At 41.8% G+C, this 20,052-nt stretch overlaps 1 protein-coding gene across 1 annotated transcript; it reads left to right on the top strand.

Annotated features, from left to right (window-relative positions):
• Nucleotides 1–2,127: 2,127 nt before the first annotated feature.
• Nucleotides 2,128–18,504, top strand: LOC134335283 (hyaluronan and proteoglycan link protein 1-like). Its single transcript, XM_063017796.1, has 4 exons — nt 2,128–2,297; nt 13,568–13,894; nt 15,698–16,000; nt 18,104–18,504. The coding sequence occupies exons 1-4, from the start codon at nt 2,234–2,236 to the stop codon at nt 18,376–18,378; spliced, it is 969 nt and encodes a 322-aa protein (XP_062873866.1). The 5' UTR covers nt 2,128–2,233; the 3' UTR covers nt 18,379–18,504.
• Nucleotides 18,505–20,052: the final 1,548 nt, after the last annotated feature.

Genomic DNA, 20,052 nt, shown 5'->3' on the forward strand with positions numbered 1-20,052 from the left:
TAGCCAGTACAACCGTTTGGAATGTCCTGAAGAAGAAATTTGTCACTGATGTACTAAGTAACAGATGTCGAACAGGTAGACCCAGGAAAACAACAGGAGTTGATGATAGAAACATTGTGCGTGCTGTAAAGAAAGACCCTAAAACAACTGTTAGTGACATCAGCAACAACCTCCAGAGGGCAGGAGTGAAGGTATCACAATCTACTGTTCGCAGAAGACTTCATGAACAAAAGTACAGAGGCTTCACCAGAAGATGCAAAGCACTAATGAGCAAGAAGAATAGGAAGGCCAGGCTGGAATTTGCCAAGAAGTACAGAGACAAGCCTCAGAAATTCTGGGACAAAGTTTTATGGACTGATGAGACAAAGATTTACCTTTACCAATGTGATGGAAAGGCTAAAGTTTGGAGAAAGAAAGGATCAGCTCATGATCCCAAACATACAATCTCATCTGTGAAACACAGTGGAGGTAATGTCGTGGCTTGGGCTTGCATGGCTTCTTCTGGGACGGTCTCATTAATCTTCATTGATGATGTCACGCATGATGGCAGCAGTATAATGAACTCGGAAGTCTACAGAAACATTTTGTCTGTTAATTTAAAGAAAGATGCAACCGAACTGATTGGGAGATCCTTCATCATGCAGCAAGATAATGACCCAAAACACACTGCCAAAACTACAAAGGAGTTCATCAGGGGCAAGAAGTGGAAGGTTTTGGACTGGCCTAGTCAATCTCCAGACTTAAACCCTATAGAGCATGCATTTTACCTGCTAAAGGGGAGACTGAAGGGAGTAACCTCCCAAAACAAACACCAACTGAAAGAGGCTGCAGTGAAAGCCTGGAAAAACATCACAAAAGAAGAATGCAAAGGTTTAGTGATGTAAATTGGTCACAGGCTTGATGCAGTTATTGCAAGCAAAGGATTTGCAACTAAATATTAAATCTTATTAACTTTAATCTGTTTTAAGTTTATTTGTTCCAATACTTTTGCTCACAAGAAAAATGGGTGGGTTCAGACAAAAGGTGCTATCTTCTGAACTGTGTATCAGATCCAGATGTAAATACCTGAAAATAAAAGCTGAAATGTTGATCTTTTGTCTCATATTCATCTTTTAATGTCAAACCCCAGTGGCCTCACTGTTCCGATACATTTGGAGGGGAGTGTATATAAAGTTTTTCTGCATGAAAGCGTTCCTCTAAAGCATTTCTGCATAGACTTAATGTACAACCTTCTCTTTTGTATTTCTTGATGCAGCGGTGGACTGTTAAGTGACAATAGTTTTCTGAAGTACTCCCAAGTCTACATGATTATATTGATCTCAGTAGCATGACGGTTTCTTATGCAATACTGTGTGAAAGCTTGACAAAATCCTACAATGTGATCTACTGGATTTTTTTTTCTCATTTTGTCTCTCATAGTTGAAGTGTACCTATGATGAAAATTACAGACCTCTCTCATCTTTCTAAGTAGGAGAACCAGCACAATCAGTGGCTGACTAAATACTTTTTGGCTCCACTGTATATGACCTAAATCTTCACACTACAAAATATATAGTACAGTATATTTACAATATTATGAACAGTAGATGGTGAATTCTAATGAATAGTCAAAAAAAGCTGCTGGGAACTGCATGCACGCTAGACATGGATTTTTTTACTCGTATATACAGTACATACATATCTAAAGATTTTCTGCATATAATTTTTTATCCGAAGCATTTTTGCTTTGAATTAAACTACAACTTTCTCTTTTTGTATTTATTGATGCAGCGGTGGACTGTTAAGTGGCGATAGTTTTGATATTATGAACAGTAGATGGTGACTGCTAGATAGAAACTGCTTACATGCTAGATGTGGCTTTTTTTATCCATATACATGTATTTCTTTATATATTTAAAGTATTTCTACTATATGAAAATGGTTACAAATGGACAACAACAAACAGCACGATATGAAAGGCAGAAGCAGTGGGTATTGTATAACTCAGTGCAATGAGAACTCTATGATCCAAAGTTTTCTCTGATGGTGTCTTGACTTTTTCTAAGGGGAAAGGGGAGTGGTCTTATCCAGCCTACACTTCAATAAAAGGCTCTTGGACCCCAAAGCAAAACTGTTCAGTGGCACCCTCACTGTCTGCTCCCTGCACCTCTTCACATCAGAGAGGAAAGCCCACCATCACCTCCTTCTGAGCATTAATCCAGTGCTGCTGAAGCAGACTAAGGAAAAAAGGAAGATGATTTCCATCACTTGCCTGGCATTGCTCTACCTGAGCCTTGCCAACATCGCATATACAGCAGGTATGGCAACTCTGGGCTTATGAATGAGTGAGACTGTGTGTGAGTACTGAAGGGTGAAATATTGCTTTTGACACTAATTAGCTCTATAACACTCAACAGATCCTAGTGTGAATTAAAGGGACATCTGAGATTAGTCATTCTCTGGCAGGACTGTGTGGGAATGAATGGAATGACAAAATCTTCATCTAATACAGAACTATTTTTAGAATGATGACCATCCTGGTGTAAATATTACATAACATATGTCATATCTCATATTAAATCACAGAAAATATGTACTATAATATTCACAGTCTGTGTTTTGAAGCAGCAAGGGGCGTATTTTAACAGGCTAGTTTTAATACCGCATGAAGTTTAAGACTTTTAGATCCAGGGCTTTGCCAAGCGTTGCCAGATTCACCAGAATCCTTTGCAAGCTATCATAAAAAAGATGTTCATCTTCAGCCTGTACACACTTTTACTAAACTTGTCCAAATGCTTAACACTTTCCTTCAGAGTTAATGGTGTGGTAAGCCATGGTAAGTAACCAGATTGAATGAGTTCAAATAGGGTCTTGACTGTCTTGTGTGTGTGTGTGTGTTTGTGTGTGTGTGTGTTGTGTGTGGGTTTGAAAAGGAAGGGGGGGGTTGGTCATTATGTGATGTACCGCTCTAACAGAAAGCTCTAAACAGGCTAGATTTAAAAGGAAGGCAAGCCATAATCAGCAGGATATGAATGGGTCAGTTAGAGATAAAAAGAATAAATAGTTGAACAATTTGTACCCCTAAAATCAACGTTTCCCTTAAACTCAACGTTTTTAGTTTTTTTTTTTTTATGTATTTATTTAATTTCAAATTAAGAATGAACAGTCGCTTTGTTCAGCGCTCGGCTTGAGCGGTACGGTGAAACGTCATCAAAGTGTGCATGTGTATCTGTGTTTATCTGGATTTTCTTCACTGTTTCACTTTTAAACTTGTGTTACAGCTCGGGGTTCTGAGAAATTGTAAGAATCTGCATTTTATTTCAGTGATTTTATATTATATTTGTGTTATTTTCAGTGTGTGTGTCAAAAACAACCCCGTTATTTTACATTAGCCTGAAATATATGCAGGTCCACTGAACCATGAAACGTATTAACAGGTTTCCCATTCATCCTTATGAAAAAAACACCTAGCAGAATATAGTAAAACCAAATATTTGATGTGCTCATTTCTAAGCAGTGTGCCTGTGTCATATCTATTTTTAGGGATGGGTGGCTACGAATTAAAAATATTTTTATAGGATTTGCATTCACATTATAGGAGGCAGTGGGTGACATAAATGTAGCTTCTCCTATTACCAAAGTGTTCTTAATAAATACATAAATAATATGTAAATAATATGGACTTTAATTCATGTATTCATGCACATGTGTTTTAAAGGGAGTGGGTGAAACCTTCCAAAATTAAACCAAAAGCATTTATTTTAAATACTGAGCTTAAGGTCATAGGTTAAGTATAGATGTGACATTACTTAGCAGTCGTAATACACACGTCATGTGAAATACCCCACACAGATAAACTCTAGTGTGAGAGAGCTTTGTGTTAAAAGGATGGGGGATGGAGCGCGGATGTATTTAGATTGTTTTAACTTGTAGATGTAAAGTGAGGTGTTTAAAAACAGTCTCATCCAGTCTTACCAGCACAACACACACTAACACACCACCACCAGGTCAGTGTTATTGCAATGCTGAGAATGATCCACCACCCAAATAATACCTGCTCTGTAGTGAAGAACAGCATGAAAGGGGGCTAACAAAGCATGCAGAGAAACAGATGGACTGCAGTCAGTAATTGTAGACTACAAAGTGCTCCTATATGGTAAGTGGAACTGATAAAATGAACAGTGTAGAAACAAGGAGGTGGTTTTAATGTTATGGCTGATCGGTGTATATACACAAGTCTCCTGTTTATTCAGAATTTGGGGCCGTCCACTAAATCATCAACCGCTCTCGGAGATTAATTATGCCAGACCCAGCTGTGTCAATAAACATGCTTATTCTGTGTGCTGCTTGATCAGCAAAAAAGTGCACAGAATTCTGGGATTAAACTTAAACAAGTCCATTCATCCATTCGTCCATTCGTCTATTCACTTCACCCTGATTAGGGTTGCACTGCATGAGACGGGACAAGGCAGATCTGACAGGAAGTGTCATTCAAAAAGACCCAGATGTGCATTCACAGCTGCATGGCTACAAACGAGACAGTACAGACCCAGAAGAATCGTGCGATTTAGAAATGTAGGGATTTCTAAAAGTTTGCTGAATTTGCCGGAGTCTGGGGGTCTGCCACTACAGATGCTGCAGACAGATGCATACAGCACTGCCACGCTGAACTATTATGTTACCGTGAATTTATAGCACTTCCTTTTTTCCCCCACTCAGAACAGCTGGTTTTAATCTTCTGGTTGTGTAACACTGTTTTTTTGACTGGCTTTGTCTGTGAAACAACGGGACATCTTGGCTGCCTCGGTATATTTTATAATTATTAAGGAATAAAAAATGCACATCATTAAATTAAACAGGGGAGGGGGCCCAGGTGGCACGGTGGGATATTCCGCTAGCACACCAGCGCTGGGATTATAAACTCCCCAGAGTTTGAATCTTAGCTCTGCTACCGGTCAGTTGGGCGTCCCCTGGCAGTGCCTACAGTAGACAATAATTAGCCACTAAAGTCTGCTGGTTGGGAAAAAACGGAAAAAAAAGGGGGTGGTGTCTTTGACGCTGTGCCTGTAGACAAGTGGAGGAAAGTGGAGATCAGTGTGTGACTCTCCATGCACGGGACTGGCCTCATCCACCAAAGTATGGGCGAATAAGAAGGGGTCGTACTGTGACAGTATACATCAATCAGCCATAACATTAAAACCACCTCCTTGTTTCTACACTCACTGTCCATTTTATCAGCTCCACTTACCATATAGAAGCACTTAGTAGTTCTACAATTACTGACTGTAGTCAATCTGTTTCTCTGCATGCTTTGTTAGCCCCCTTTTATGCTGTTCTTCAATAGTCAGGACTCTCCCAGGACCACTACACAGCAGGTATTATTTGTGTGGTGAATCATTCTCAGCACTGCAGTGACACTGACATGGTGGTGGTGGTGGTGTGTTAGTGTGTGTTGTGCTGGTATGAGTGAATAAGACACAGCAGCGCTGCTGGAGTTTTTAAACACCTCACTGTCACTGCTGGACTGAGAATAGTCCACCAACCAAAAATATCCAGCCAACAGCGTCCAGCGTGGGCAGCGTCCTGTGACCACTGATGAAAGTCTAGAAGATGACCAACTCAAACAGCAGCAATAGATGAGCGATCGTCTCTGACTTTACATCTACAAGGTGGACCAACTAGGTAGGAGCGTCTAATAGAGTGGACAGTGAGCGCTGCTGTGTCTGAGCCACTCGTACCAGCACAACACACACTAACACACCACCACCATGTCAGTGTCACTGCAGTGCTGAGAATGATCCACCACCCAAATAATACCTGCTCTGTGATGGTCCTGACCATTGAAGAACAGGGTGAAAGCAGGCTAAAAAAGTATGTAGAGAAACAGATGGACTACAGTCAGTAATTGTAGAACTACAAAGTGCTTCTATATAGTAAGTGGAGCTGAAAAAATGGACAGTGAGTGTGGTTTTAATGTTATGGCTGATCAGTGCACAGTCCAAGCAATTGAGGGTTAAGGGCCTCACAACTGTCTCACAACTCTCAGCTACGGAACTGTACAGCACCAACACCAACCCAGTAACCCCACATCTTTTGTATAACATTTGTTGAATACAGTGGTTTGTCTGAGCAAACTAACACTGACTGTACATTCTTACTGTTTCAGAACTGTAGTCAAGGGTTGTAGCAAGTCAGAACTGGGCAGCCAGTCAGCAATGTAATGCAATTCAGTTTGCAAACAGTGACCAAGGATCTACTGGACTTAACACAGAGATCAAGCAGACCATACATTTATTCTTTCCTTGCAGTGAGTTTGAAGCCTATTCTGAAAACACTGGGCACAAGGGCACCAAGCCATGACATTAGTTACCTTACCCATCTCCCAATTTATTTAAGTTCAGGATGACCCAATGTCATGATGGACATACAGTTCTACTGCTTTACCTCCAGTTAGTATTAGAAGCTCATTGATACTTCTTTAGTCTAAACATCAATTAGTAACAAGGCTGTAGCCATGAATTGAACATTGGGGGAGAGCACATCTACAGGGCAAGGGAAGACTGGGGATGGAGGGGGTCCTTCCATTGTATAACATTACTGCCATCTATAAAACGGATAGTTCCGGTCCTAAAACCTGATTGGCTGAGCCGCGTTCGAAGCCGTTGTAAAATCCCTGATATACGCACACCTATGACCACCTCACATCATTCCATATCAATACGCCACTGAAAAGAAAAAGTACAAACTTGGTTGAACACTATTTTAAGTCATGTACTATACATGGAAATGTCCAGATTAATATAAACAGTAATCCTGATCATTAAGTGGGCGTTTCGTCCAAGTAATAGTGTTTGTTGAGTAATGTTTATTGCAAATGTTATGTTTGCCTTCATGTTGCCTAGCAACACTGTTAACGGACTACCTGATTTCGCGGAAGAATGCCTTTTGTAAGTGTTTTTGTAAATAAAAACATTTATAAATTGAACATTGTTGTATTTTATTATATTTTATGTTGACCGCCGTTTTATGAAAGCAATAAGCCACTTAAGATTGCTTTAATCAACAACTAATGGGATCATGTTTTACACACTTATTACTTCGGTTACATTCCTGACAGAAACTGTAGTTACTCGTAGATTCACAAGTTTTAATGTCAAACACAGTCATGGACGGGTGCTCAGGTGGCACAGTGGTAAAACATGCTAGCACACCAGAGCTGGGATTTCAATTACATCGTATCGAATCTCAGCTGTGCCATCTGGCTGGGCTGTTTGGCTTGTTGTTCATACAGGGTGGGAAGCTGGATAAGGGATTCTTTCATAACTGATACAACTGCGACCGCTACTGTTGATTGATGGCGCCTGAACAGAGATGAGTGATAATGCATCGATCAGAGTGTAGCTCTCCGTACACAAAGCTGATTCGCATATGAACTCATCTCACACAGGTGAAAAGATGCAGTCGGAACTGCACACTGGTCGAATGGGGCGTCTGTTCGTTTCGTTCTCCTCAATCGGAGCGGGAATTGGCATCAGTAGAGAGGAGGCATAAAGCAATCGGGCAACTGGACACAGTCATGGACAATTTTGTATCTCCAATTCACCAGGGAGGAAACCAGAGCTCCGAACCCAGGACCTTCTTGCCGTGAGGCGACAGTGCTACCCACTGAGCCACTGTGCCGCCCCACAACTTATGGGAACATATGACGGATCCTAACATTACAAAAAGATAGTAAGCAGAATATGTTTATTCGGGAACAGGGGGGCATTATGCACATATCTGAATATCTAAACATCGGAGGGGGGGTTGTGTGTCCCAGTGTATATTGTAAATACAGACTTGGCTGTGTGAACACCAGTTTAGCTACTGGCACGGCTGTGAGAGGTGGGAGGAAAATTGGAAAATATAGCTAGTAACCACATTTGAGAATCAAACCCACATCCCTAGGACCCTAAAGATGTACGACACTAACACTTTACACAACATTATGATGCTAATATTTATTATAGTACCATTATTTTATATACGCAACAATTATTCTCTAACAATGTTCTTCTCCTTGGTGACGTTTGATAGACTCCGCTCCTGGTTACCCCAGATTCATAAATGATTAAGTGCCCGACCACAGGCGAGGGCTTTAAATACATCTAGAACGTTTAAATACCTCTCAACATTTCCATTATGCTTGACAACTGCAGGCTCTGTATGCCAAACCCAAGTGTATGTGTGGCTCAAATCAGAATATCTGGCTCATGAATTTCAGAGACTGGCACATATGGTCACCGGCCACCTCTGCCAAGAGCACTTGGCTAGCCATTTGATGGCGTTTATGATCATTAACCTTGTGGTTTAACGCTCTGGTTTCTGCTTACTGTCCACTGAGCTTATTATGCAGCAGCGTTGGACTAAGTACAGGCATTGCCTTATTGTTTTACTAGTGGCACAAGTGTAATTTCTTATTATTTGCCAAAGGCTTGATGTGTGCAGGATGTCTGACAGAGGAAAAAAAAAAGTTTTAGGATAAAGAAAGGATCAGGCTGTTGAAGTTAAGGAATAAATCTAGTATTGATCCTGTGATGTGCTGCAGCACATGTGGGAAAGATTTGGTTGTGTGAGCAATTTATTTATTACGGGAGTTTTTGAGTTTTTGTCTTTTTGTGAAGCAGACAGCTTATGAAACACTTTATTGCTAGATTCACTTCATACGCTTTAGATAATGCTAGAAACCACAGAATCTGTGCATAGATAAATAGATAGATAGACAGAGTGACAGACACACAGACAGACAGACAGACAGATGGACAGACAGATAGATAGTGAGATGGTGGATAGGTGGATGGGTGGTTAGGGAGGTGTATGGGTAGTTGGATGGGTGGGTGATGTTTGTGGATGGGTAGATGTGTAGTTGGGTGGTTCGGGTGAATGGGTAGATGGATGGTTAGATGGGTAGATGGATGGTTAGATGGGTAGATGGATGGGTAGGATAGATGGCTGGTTGGGTTGGATAGGATAGATGGGTAGGATAGATGGCTGGTTGGGTTGGATAGGATAGATGGGTAGGATAGATGGCTTTAGGATAGATGGCTAGGATAGATGGCTAGGATAGATGGCTAGGATAGATGGCTAGGATAGATGGCTAGGATAGAGATGGTTGGATGGATGGATGGGATGGATGAGTAGATGAATGGATAGAACTATTATCTCTATGATATAATGACATTACTATATTAAATATATATATATTTTTACATTTGCATTTTCACCACCAGAACAGTCAAAACTATAAAATCCTGTTACTCAAAGCAAACAGAACTCACTTGAACGGTGAGGGTATCTGAAGCCCCAGAAGGAGTCTTTTGATGGATGAATGCCTTTTCCAGAGAATTCCAGGGTGTGCTCATGTGCCCAGACATTCCAGAACAAGCTCTTACCACAGCAAGTCTATTCAAGATAAAATAGTAAATAATTAATGAATTAATATATACAGAATAATACATTTACTAAACATATGCTCAGGTAAATCTATATTGTATGTACAGTACATTCATTTGGCATTTTCTAAGCTTTACATAGCATATACTGTAGATGTATTTTGTGTATATACAATCAACAACTATGCACCCAATCATCACACGTCTCTATACATTTAAAGAAAGTGGTTTCCATAAGACCTGCATTGACAGAATATTATTTAGGTGGTGGACCATTCTCACTATTGTAATGCCACTAACATAGTAATGGCACTGTGTGTTGTACTGGTATTAGTGTATTAGGGCAGTAGTGAAATGTTTTTACTAGAGATGGGACGATCGATCGGCTACGAATCGGTATCGGCCGATTTTTAATCAAAATATGCTATCGGCGATCGGCGATATTTCCTAAAAGTAGCCGATCCGATCGTGTGATATATAAAGATCACGTTAAGTTAACAGCTCAGTGGATTGATCCAGACTTTGAGCTACGAAGCACCAACCATCACATCACCATTCATCAACAATCGTACAGAAACCATCGTGAAAGCTCTTACGATGTAATTTTGCTGATTGTAATATTTACTTTAAAAAGATAATTTAACCCGGTCACATCTGAGTCGATTCTATCAGCACGTTATATAAACTCCTGGTTCACTTTGGTAAATCGAAAGCGGTTCTTACTTGTGATGTAGATGAGAACAGAAGACGTTACAGAGCCAATCCGAGGCAAAAGTTTATTCATTACCAAATTCGTTAGTTCAGGATCATCTGCTGAACTTTTAGAAAACTTTTAGCTCCTTAGACGGAACGAGTCTGACTCGGTTACAGATCTGTGGTAATAGCAGTTTAATTAAGCTTTTTAATTAAGCTTTTTAATGTAAGAGAGTCACACAAAATGTTCTGTAGTAGCTGGTGCTTATTTAAAACCACGACATTTAATTAATAACAGTAAACACGGAGCGATAACTGAGAAGAGAAACTTACGCTTCACATAAAAACGAATCACCTCATGAATCAATGAATCACTTATAGCGATACTGTGAACAAAGCGTCTCTTCTAAAGGCACAAACACACACACACACACGCTGCTCCGGTTTATCTTTACTGTGAGGCTCTTTTTAAGTTCATTTACTGCTAATGAGAAGATAGTTGAACTTTATAAAACAGGAAAAGGATATAAAAAGATATCCAAGGAATTGAGAATGCCAATCAGCAGTGTTCAAACTCTAATTAAGAAGGTGGAAAATGAGGGATTCTGATGAAACCAAGCCAAGATCAGGTAAACCAACCAAAATTTCAGCCACAACTGCCAGGAAAAATGTTCAGGATGCAAAGGAAAAACCCACAAGTAATATCACACACAAGACTCTCTGAAAAAAAAGTGGTGTAGGTGCACAATAAGAAGGCACATGAAGAAGAATGGGCTGCATGTTTGAGTCGCCAGAAGAAAGTCGTTACTACACCAATGCCACAAAGCAGCCCGCTTACAATACGCCAAACAGCACAGAGACAAACCTCAACATTTCTGGAACAGTTATTGAACATTTTGGCCACAACCATAAACGCTACATTTGGAGAGGAGTCAGCAAAGCCTATGATGAAAAGTACACCATCCCTACTGTAAAACACGGAGGTGGATCGCTGATGTTTTGGGGATGTGTGAGCTACACAGGAACAGGGAACTTGGTCAAAATTGATAGCAAGATGAATGCAGTATTTTATCAGAAAATATTGGAGGAAAACTTGCACTCATCAGCCCAGAAGCTGCGCATGGGACGCACTTGGATGCTCCTACATGAGAATGATTTAAAACACAAGGTCAAGTCGACCTGTCATTGGCTACAGCAGAAAAAAGTGATGGTTCTGAAGTGGCCATCTCAGTCTCCTGACCTCAATTTCATTGAGCAACTTTGGGGAGATCTCAAACATGCAGTTCATGCAAGACAGCCCAAGAATTTACAGGAACTGGAGGCATTTTGCCAAGAAGAATTTGCAGCTTTACCATCTGAGAAAATTAAGGGCCTCATCCACAACTACCACAAAAGGCTTCAAGCTGTCATTGATGATAAAGGAGGCAATACAGGGTATTAAGAACTAGGGTATGTAAACTTTTGATCAGGGTCATTTGGGTAGTTTCTGTTGTCATTATGATTTAAAAAGGGCAAACACAATTGTTTGATAATATACAGGGGTTGGACAAAATAACTGAAACACCTGGTTTTAGACCACAATAATTTATTAGTATGGTGTAGGGCCTCCTTTTGCGGCCAATACAGCGTCAATTCGTCTTGGAAATGACATATACAAGTCCTGCACAGTGGTCAGAGGGATTTTAAGCCATTCTTCTTAAGCCAAGCTTCTCCAAAACACCCCAAAGTGGCTCAATAATATTTAGATCTGGTGACTGTGCAGGCCATGGGAGATGTTCAACTTCACTTTCATGTTCATCAAACCATCTTTCACCAGTCTTGCTGTGTGTATTGGTGCATTGTCATCCTGATACACGGCACCGCCATTGGATGCACATGGTCCTCCAGAATGGTTCGGTAGTCCTTGGCAGTGACGCGCCCATCTAGCACAAGTATTGGGCCAAGGGAATGCCATGATATGGCAGCCCAAACCATCACCCCATGCTTCACTCTGGGCATGCAACAGTCTGGGTGGTACGCTTCTTTGGGGCTTCTCCACACCGTAACTCTCCCGGATGTGGGGAAAACAGTAAAGGTGGACTCATCAGAGAACAATACATGTTTCACATTGTCCACAGCCCAAGATTTGCGCTCCTTGCACCATTGAAACCGACGTTTGGCATTGGCACGAGTGACCAAAGGTTTGGCTATAGCAGCCCGGCCGTGTATATCGACCCTGTGGAGCTCCCGACGGACAGTTCTGGTGGAAACAGGAGAGTTGAGGTGCACATTTAATTCTGCCGTGATTTGGGCAGCCGTGGTTTCATGTTTTTTGGATACAATCCGGGTTAGCACCCGAACATCCCTTTCAGACAGCTTCCTCTTGCGTCCACAGTTAATCCTGTTGGATGTGGTTTGTCCTTCTTGGTGGTATGCTGACATTACCCTGGATACCGTGGCTCTTGATACATCACAAAGACTTGCTGTCTTGGTCACAGATGCGCCAGCAAGACGTGCACCAACAATTTGTCCTCTTTTGAACTCTGGTATGTCACCCATAATGTTGTGTGCATTGCAATATTTTGAGCAAAACTGTGCTCTTACCCTGCTAATTGAACCTTCACACTCTGCTCTTACTGGTGCAATGTGCAATTAATGAAGATTGGCCACCAGACTGGTCCAATTTAGCCATGAAACCTCCCACACTAAAATGACAGGTGTTTCAGTTATTTTGTCCCACCCCTGTATGTCTTTACCCAACCACTAACCATGAATAAAATATATTTTTTTTGTATTATCATTCATATTCTCAAAGAAATGGCCAAAAAAATCACAAATTCTGCCAGGGTATGTAAACGTTTGAGCACAACTGTATATTAATGTATGTTACCCTGGTAAATAAACATTTAATGTATAATAAATGTATATTAATGTATGTTACCCTCATAAATAAACATTTAATATGTCACATTTAGGGTACAGTTATTTTTAACTGTTTTAAAAAAATAAAATCGAACCAGAGCAGAGATTCTGAACTCCTCGGTTCGAAACTGGATGTTGCAACCATTTGGCTGGGTGCCATCTAGCATGCACAATTGGCAGTGCCTGCAGCAGACACGTCTCTGCTAGGGTGGTATGGCCGGACTATGTGGGCAGGGTCACCAGACTATGTGGGCGGAGTCTTCAAACGCTGTGTAAGGACCCTGATTAGCAGATAAAGAGGCGTCTGTGCAGAATGCATGGGTGAGAAAAAGCGTTCTGCTAAGGGCTGTGCACGGGTCAGAGGAGGCGTGAGCAGTAATATACTGTCCTCGACAGCAATCAGGGATCCCCCAGCAGTGGAAGACATATTGACTATGCTAAATTGGGAGAAACTGCATAAATGAAATATAAAATGTATTCTATATGCTATTTATATTCCATAAAGTATATTTATTTGTTTTATTTTAAAGCTAATCTGTTTATTTAAATTTTTCTCCTTTCAGAGGGTCGCATGCAGATCTTTGCCAGTCCAGGCGACAACGTCACCATGCCTTGTCACCTGAAACCTTCCTCCAGCTTCTCTTTTAATGGAAACAGAGTTAAATGGACCAAGATTGAGGGTGACGACGACATTGACATCTTGCTTTCTATGGGGTCCCACAACATTAAATACGGAAAGTACGAGAATCGTGCTCACCTGAAAAATATTCATGAAAATGACGCCACCTTGGTTATATATAACGTGGACCTGGACGACTTTGGCATCTACAAGTGTGAGATCATAAACGGCATGGACGACTTGATTGTGGAGTTGGAGCTTCGGATGATTGGTAATTTAACACGAATCACAAAACAGTCTAAAATATGTGTTTTGTTGAAAATACGATTAATTGGGCCACTCAGGTTCTAAATTCTTGATTTTTTTTTTGATAAACTACATTATTTATACACTTTTATTGTGCAATTGTATAAAACTTTATACACTATATTGCCAAAAGTATTCACTTACCCATCCAAATCATTGAATTCAGGTGTTCCAATCACTTCCATGGCCACAGGTGTATAAAACCAAGCACCTAGGCATGCAGTCTGCTTCTACAAACATTAGTAAAAGAATGGGTCACTCTCAGGAGCTCATTGAATTCCAGTGTGGTACCGTTATAGGATGCCACCTGTGCAACAAGTCCAGTCGTGAAATTTCCTCGCTTCTAAATATTCCACAGTCAACTGTCAACTTTATAACAAAGTGGAAGCGATTGGGAACGACAAGGTCAGGGGATGCTGAGGTGCATAGTGCGCACAGGTCGGCAACTTTCTGCAGAGTCAATCACTACAGACCTCCAAACTTCATGTGGCCTTCAGATTAGCTCAAGAACAGTGTGTAGAGCTGCATCCAAGCCTTACATCACCAAGCACAATGCAAAGCGTTAGATGCAGTGGTGTAAAGCACGCCGCCACTGTACTCTAGAGCAGTTGAGACGTGTTCTCTGGAGTGACGAATCACGCTTCTCCGTCTGGCAATTCAATAGACGAGTCTGGGTTTGGCGGTTGCCAGGAGAACGGTGCTTGTCTGACTGCATTGTGCCAAGTGTAAAGTTTGGTGGAGGGAGATTTTGGACAATTTCATGCTCCCGACTTTGTGAGAACAGTTTGGGGATGGCCCCTTCCTGTTGCAACATGACTGCGCACCAGTGCACAAAGCAAGGTCCATAAAGACGTGGATGAACGAGTTTGATGTGGAAGAACTTGACTGGCCTGACCTCAACCCGATAGAACATTTTTGGGATGAATTAGAGCGGAGACTGTGAGCCAGGCCTTCTCGTCCAACATCGGTGTCTGACCTCACAAATGCACTTCTGGAAGAATGGTCAAAAATTCCCATAAACACACTCCTAAACCTTGTGGAAAGCTTTTCCAGAAGAGTTGAAGCTGGTATAGCTGTAAAGGGTGGGCCGACATCATATTAAACCCTATGGATTAAGAATGAGACGTCACTCAAGTTCACATGCGTGTGAAGGGCAGACGAGCGAATACTTTTGGTAATATAGTATATAATTTTAAGGCTTTTTGTAATTATTTGGACTGAAAGTATACACACACAACAATAAATGTATCTTTTAAAACTATAAATTAATCTCAGGTTACTTACAGTATGTTTATATTTATAGTAAAAAAAATCGAAACATTATAAATGCTAAATAATTTCAGCCTTTAGACGAGGCTACCCGCACTCAGGGTAACAAGAACGATCGAGAAAACAGGATCTCCAGCCATAATAGAAACCAACTGCCACAAATGGACGTAGTTAGCATTGGAACAGAGAAGGAAACAAAACAGGGTCCAAGTCTTGCCAGTAATCTCTTGGCAGCTGAATCAAAGCTCTGGTCAAATCAAACCAAATGAATTTAGCCCAAGGGATAAACGTCTAGCACAGACTAACTGACATGCTTTTAAAGTATTGATGTAATTTCCCGCTAAAACCCTGCAGTTGAACCCTACAGTACAAAGGAATATCGATTCATTGTCTGAATCAAAAAGCAAGTATAAAATTATTATGCGCGTGAATATTAAAATATTTCCGCCTATATTCCGCGTGAACGTTTCCTTAGAGGAAGCATTGCTTTCTGTTACAGGTGTCGTCTTCCCGTACTCGCCACGCCTGGGCCATTACAACATGAACTTTCACGACGCCGAGGCGGCGTGCTCGGAGCAGGAAGCTGTGGTCGCCTCGTCCGAGCAGCTCCACCAGGCCTGGAAAGGAGGGCTTGATTGGTGCCACGCCGGATGGCTGAGCGATGGGACCGTGCAGTACCCCATCACCAAACCCAGAGAGCCGTGCGGAGGGGCTAACACTCAAGCCGGGCTCAGGAACTACGGCCGGCGCGACAAGTCCAACAGCCGCTTCGACGTCTTCTGCTTCACAGCTGGGTTGAATGGTAGACTAAGGAGCCATTGGCTGATCTCTTTTATTGAGTTACCTATATAGATATATACACCGATCAGCCATAACATTAAAACCACCTCCTTGTTTCTACACTCACTGTCCATTTTATCAGCCCCACTTACCATATAGAAGCACTTAGTAGTTCTACAATTACTGACTGTAGTCCATCTGTTTCTCTGCATGCTTCGTTAGCCCCCTTTTAGGTTGTTCTTCAATGGTCAGGACTCTCCCAAACCACTACAGAGCAGGTATTATTTAGGTGGTGGATCATTCTCAGCACTGCAGTGACACTGACATGGTGGTGGTGTGTTAGTGTGTGTTGTGCTGGTATGAGTGGATCAGACACAGAAGCGCTGCTGGAGTTTTCAAATACCGTGTCCACTCACTGTCCACTCTATTAGACACTCCTAAATAGTTGGTCCACCTTGTAGATGTAAAGTCAGAGACGATCGCTCATCTATTGCTGCTGTTTGAGTTGGCCATCTTCTAGACCTTCATCAGTGGTCACAGGGCGCTGTTGGCTGGATACATTTTTGGTTGGTGGACTATTCTCAGTCCAGCAGTGACAGTGGGGTGTTCAAAAACTCCAGTGTGTCTGATCCACTCATACCAGCACAACACACACTAACACACCACCACCTGCTCTGTGGTGGTCCTGTGGGGGGTCCTGACCATTGAAAAACAGGATGAAAGCAGCTAGGATTCCCTTGTCCAAAGTTAGAGAACACCCGGACAGGTTGCCAGTCCATCACAGGGCAAATACAAACGAACACACACATTTACATCTAAGCAATTTTAGTAGCTCCTTAAAACCTGACTGTATGACTTTGGACCATGGTAGGAAACCGGAGCATCCGGAGGAAACCCATGCAGACACTGAGAGAACATACAAACTCCACACAGAAAGAATCCTGAACGTTCTACCTGAAAATCAAACACTGGACCTTGTTGCTGTGAGGCGACAGTGCTACCCAGCACGGCAATATCATTTTAAACTGATTTATTAGTACATAACATTCAAGGAAATAATTGTATTTAAAATACTACAAATAACGTTTGGCTAGGTGGCGCAGTGGGATATTCTTAACTCCTCGGTTTCAAACTCGGCGTTGCCACCGGTCGGCTGGGCGCCACCTAGCGGGCATAATTGGCCAAACCTGCAACAGACACGTTTCTGCTAGGGTGGGATGAGCGGACTATGTGGGTGGGGTCTTCAAACGCTGTGTAAGGATTCTGATTGGCAGATAGAGAGGCACCTGTGCAGAATGCATGGGTGAAAAAAGGGTTCCGCTGAGGGATGTGTGCGAGTCAGAGGACTGCAATCAGGGATCCCTCAGCAGCAGATCAGCGGAAGACAGATTGGCTACACTAAATTGCGAGAAAATGCATAAATAAAATAGAAAATAAATAAATAAAGTTTGGCTAGACAAATAGACTTTCTTGGCAAAAGTATGAGGACAGCTCTGATATTTATTACACTCATGAGTTTTAAGCACACCCATTCCAACTAAGGCCATTCCAGCACAAAGCAGTGTCTATAAAAACATGGTTTGGTGAGTTCAGTGAGTTCAGTCCCAACCTCAACCACACAAAACATTTTTTAGATGTACTCGAACGTATCTGTGAGCTGCACGTAACTGGACAAAAGATGCCCAGTCTAAACATCTGTATCACTAAATATCTCTCCTTTCTTTAGTCCTGCCTGCCGGCTAGGCTGAGCGGCCACATGAACGATTGGCCTGTTGTTCAGGTATAGGCAGCACTAAGCTCTCTCATGACTGGTGCAATTATGACCTCTGCTGGCTGATTGATGGCGCCTGCACAGAGATGAGAAAAAAGAGTGCTCTCAGGGTGTGTCTCTTTGTACACAGAGCTGAACTGCACTGCACTCGTCAAAGTGCAGGGACAAGACGCAAACGGCATGCTGCCCATATGTCAGAGGGGGCGTGGGTTAGCTTCGTTCTCCTCAAATCAGAGCAGGGATCGGCATTGGTGAAAAGGAAGCATGACGCAATCGGGCAAATGGATGCGTAAATGCGTAAAATGCATAAATAAAATGTAAAATATATATACATCTCTCTCCTTTCATCCTCAGGGAATATCACCTTTGTGAACGAGAAGCTGACCTTCCCCGAGGCTGAGCAGGCCTGCCAGAACGAAGGAGCCGAGCTAGCAAAGGTGGGCCAAATGTTCGCAGCCTGGAAGCTGAAAGGCTACGACCGCTGTGACGCCGGCTGGCTGGCCGACGGTAGCGTCAGGTACCCCATCTCCAAGCCGAGGATGAAGTGTAGCCCGGAGTCGGGTGTCCACTTCGTCGGATTCCCCGAGAAGAAGCACAAGCTCTACGGTGCCTACTGCTACAAAGCCTAGCCAGGATATACCACATCTGATCGAAGGCTCTCATGCCGACCAAAGCCAAAAAAGATGGAACACACGAGCAAAGTTAGTTATCGTGAGCTAGCGTTAAAACTGTGATTGCACGTTTCGAATGAAATACAGACGACTTTCGTTTTATTATACATCATTCCACATATATGATGCAGTTTGTACAAACGTTATTCAGTTCCTAACATTCTTTTTTCATAATGATTTGATTTTAATGAAGTTTTAAGTATGTTTAATGAAATTATCTGAACAAATGTGCTCTTTTATGAGCTAAAAAAAGCTAAAAAGCAAAAAAACTGAATCATTTTTGACACATCTGACATTATTAATCAGAGCAATGACCATTATAACTTTTACATCTTAGCTTTTCATCTACCCGCCGACTATTTTCTTAAAGTATACACTGATCAGCCATAACATTAAAACCACCTCCTTGTTTCTACACTCACTGTCCATTTTATCTATCTACAATTACTGACTGTAGTCCATCTGTTCCTCTGCATGCTTTGTTAGCTCCCTTTCATGCGGTTCTTCAATGGTCAGGACTCTCCCAGGACCGCTACAGAGCAGGTATTATTTGGGCGGTAGATCATTCAGAGCACTGCAGTGACACTGACATGGTGGTGGTGTGTTAGTGTGTGTTGTGCTGGTATGAGGATTTGAGGATAAAACACCTCACTGTCACTGCTGGACTGAGAATAGTCCCACCAACCAAAAATATCCAGCCAACAGAGTCCCGTGGGCAGTGTCCTGTGACCACTGATGTTGGTCTAGAAGATGACCAATTCAAACAGCAGCAATAGATGAGCGATCAGCTCTAACTTTAGATCTACAAGGTGAACCAACTAGGTTGGAGTGTCTAATAGAGTGGACAGAGAGTGGACACGGTATTTAAAAACTCCAGGAGCGCTGCTGTGTCTGATCCACTCATACCAGCACAACACACACTAACACACCACCACCATGTCAGTGTCACTGCAGTGCTGAGAATGATCCACCACCTAAATAATACCTGCTCTGTGGTGGTCCTGTGGGGGTTCTGACCATTGCAGAACAGGGTGAAAGCAGGTTAAAAGTCAGTCAGTAATTGTAGAACTACAAAGTGCTCCTAAATGGTAAGTGTAGCTGACAAAATGGACAGTGAGTGTACAAACAAGGAGGTGGTTTTAATGTTATGGCTGATCAGTGTATGTAAGCCTGCATTATTTTATTTTAATAGAACACTTCCTAATAAACATTTGCACTCTAAAGGTACGAGCAAAATACTGCGTTCAATATCAACCCTATCAGGCTTGAATGGACTCATTTGCCACTAAAATCCAGATGTGATATTATATCCATTCATGTTGTTTTTTTATGTAATGTCAATGCCTATTCTTCCAGTTCTCACTCCAATCCCATATTTTTCTTTTTTTACCACAATTATCAACTGACTTTTCTGTAAATGTTCATCTATAATGCAGTGTATTTTTTAAACAAACTTCCAAACGGAAAATAAAAACCTCATTAAAACAGAATGTTAAATTAAATGTTTCGTGTTTTTCATTCGAAGTTTCAAGTAAACTTGAGTCGAGCTGCAAAGGTATTCAAGTAATTTAGCACCAGTAGAGAGGAAGCATAACGCAATTGGGTAAAAATTGGACGAGCTAAAAATAATCG

This window comes from Trichomycterus rosablanca, chromosome 21 (genome assembly GCF_030014385.1).
Source record: "Trichomycterus rosablanca isolate fTriRos1 chromosome 21, fTriRos1.hap1, whole genome shotgun sequence".
Taxonomy (NCBI): Eukaryota; Metazoa; Chordata; class Actinopteri; order Siluriformes; family Trichomycteridae; genus Trichomycterus; species Trichomycterus rosablanca.

Bases quoted from the DNA above. Each gene is read 5' to 3' on its own strand.
- LOC134335283 (XM_063017796.1), top strand. From the start codon at position 2,234: ATGATTTCCATCACTTGCCTGGCATTGCTCTACCTGAGCCTTGCCAAC. The intron at 2,298-13,567 runs GTATGGCAACTC...TTCTCCTTTCAG, and splicing joins CAACATCGCATATACAGCAG to AGGGTCGCATGCAGATCTTT. The intron at 16,001-18,103 runs GTAGACTAAGGA...TTTCATCCTCAG, and splicing joins CTTCACAGCTGGGTTGAATG to GGAATATCACCTTTGTGAAC.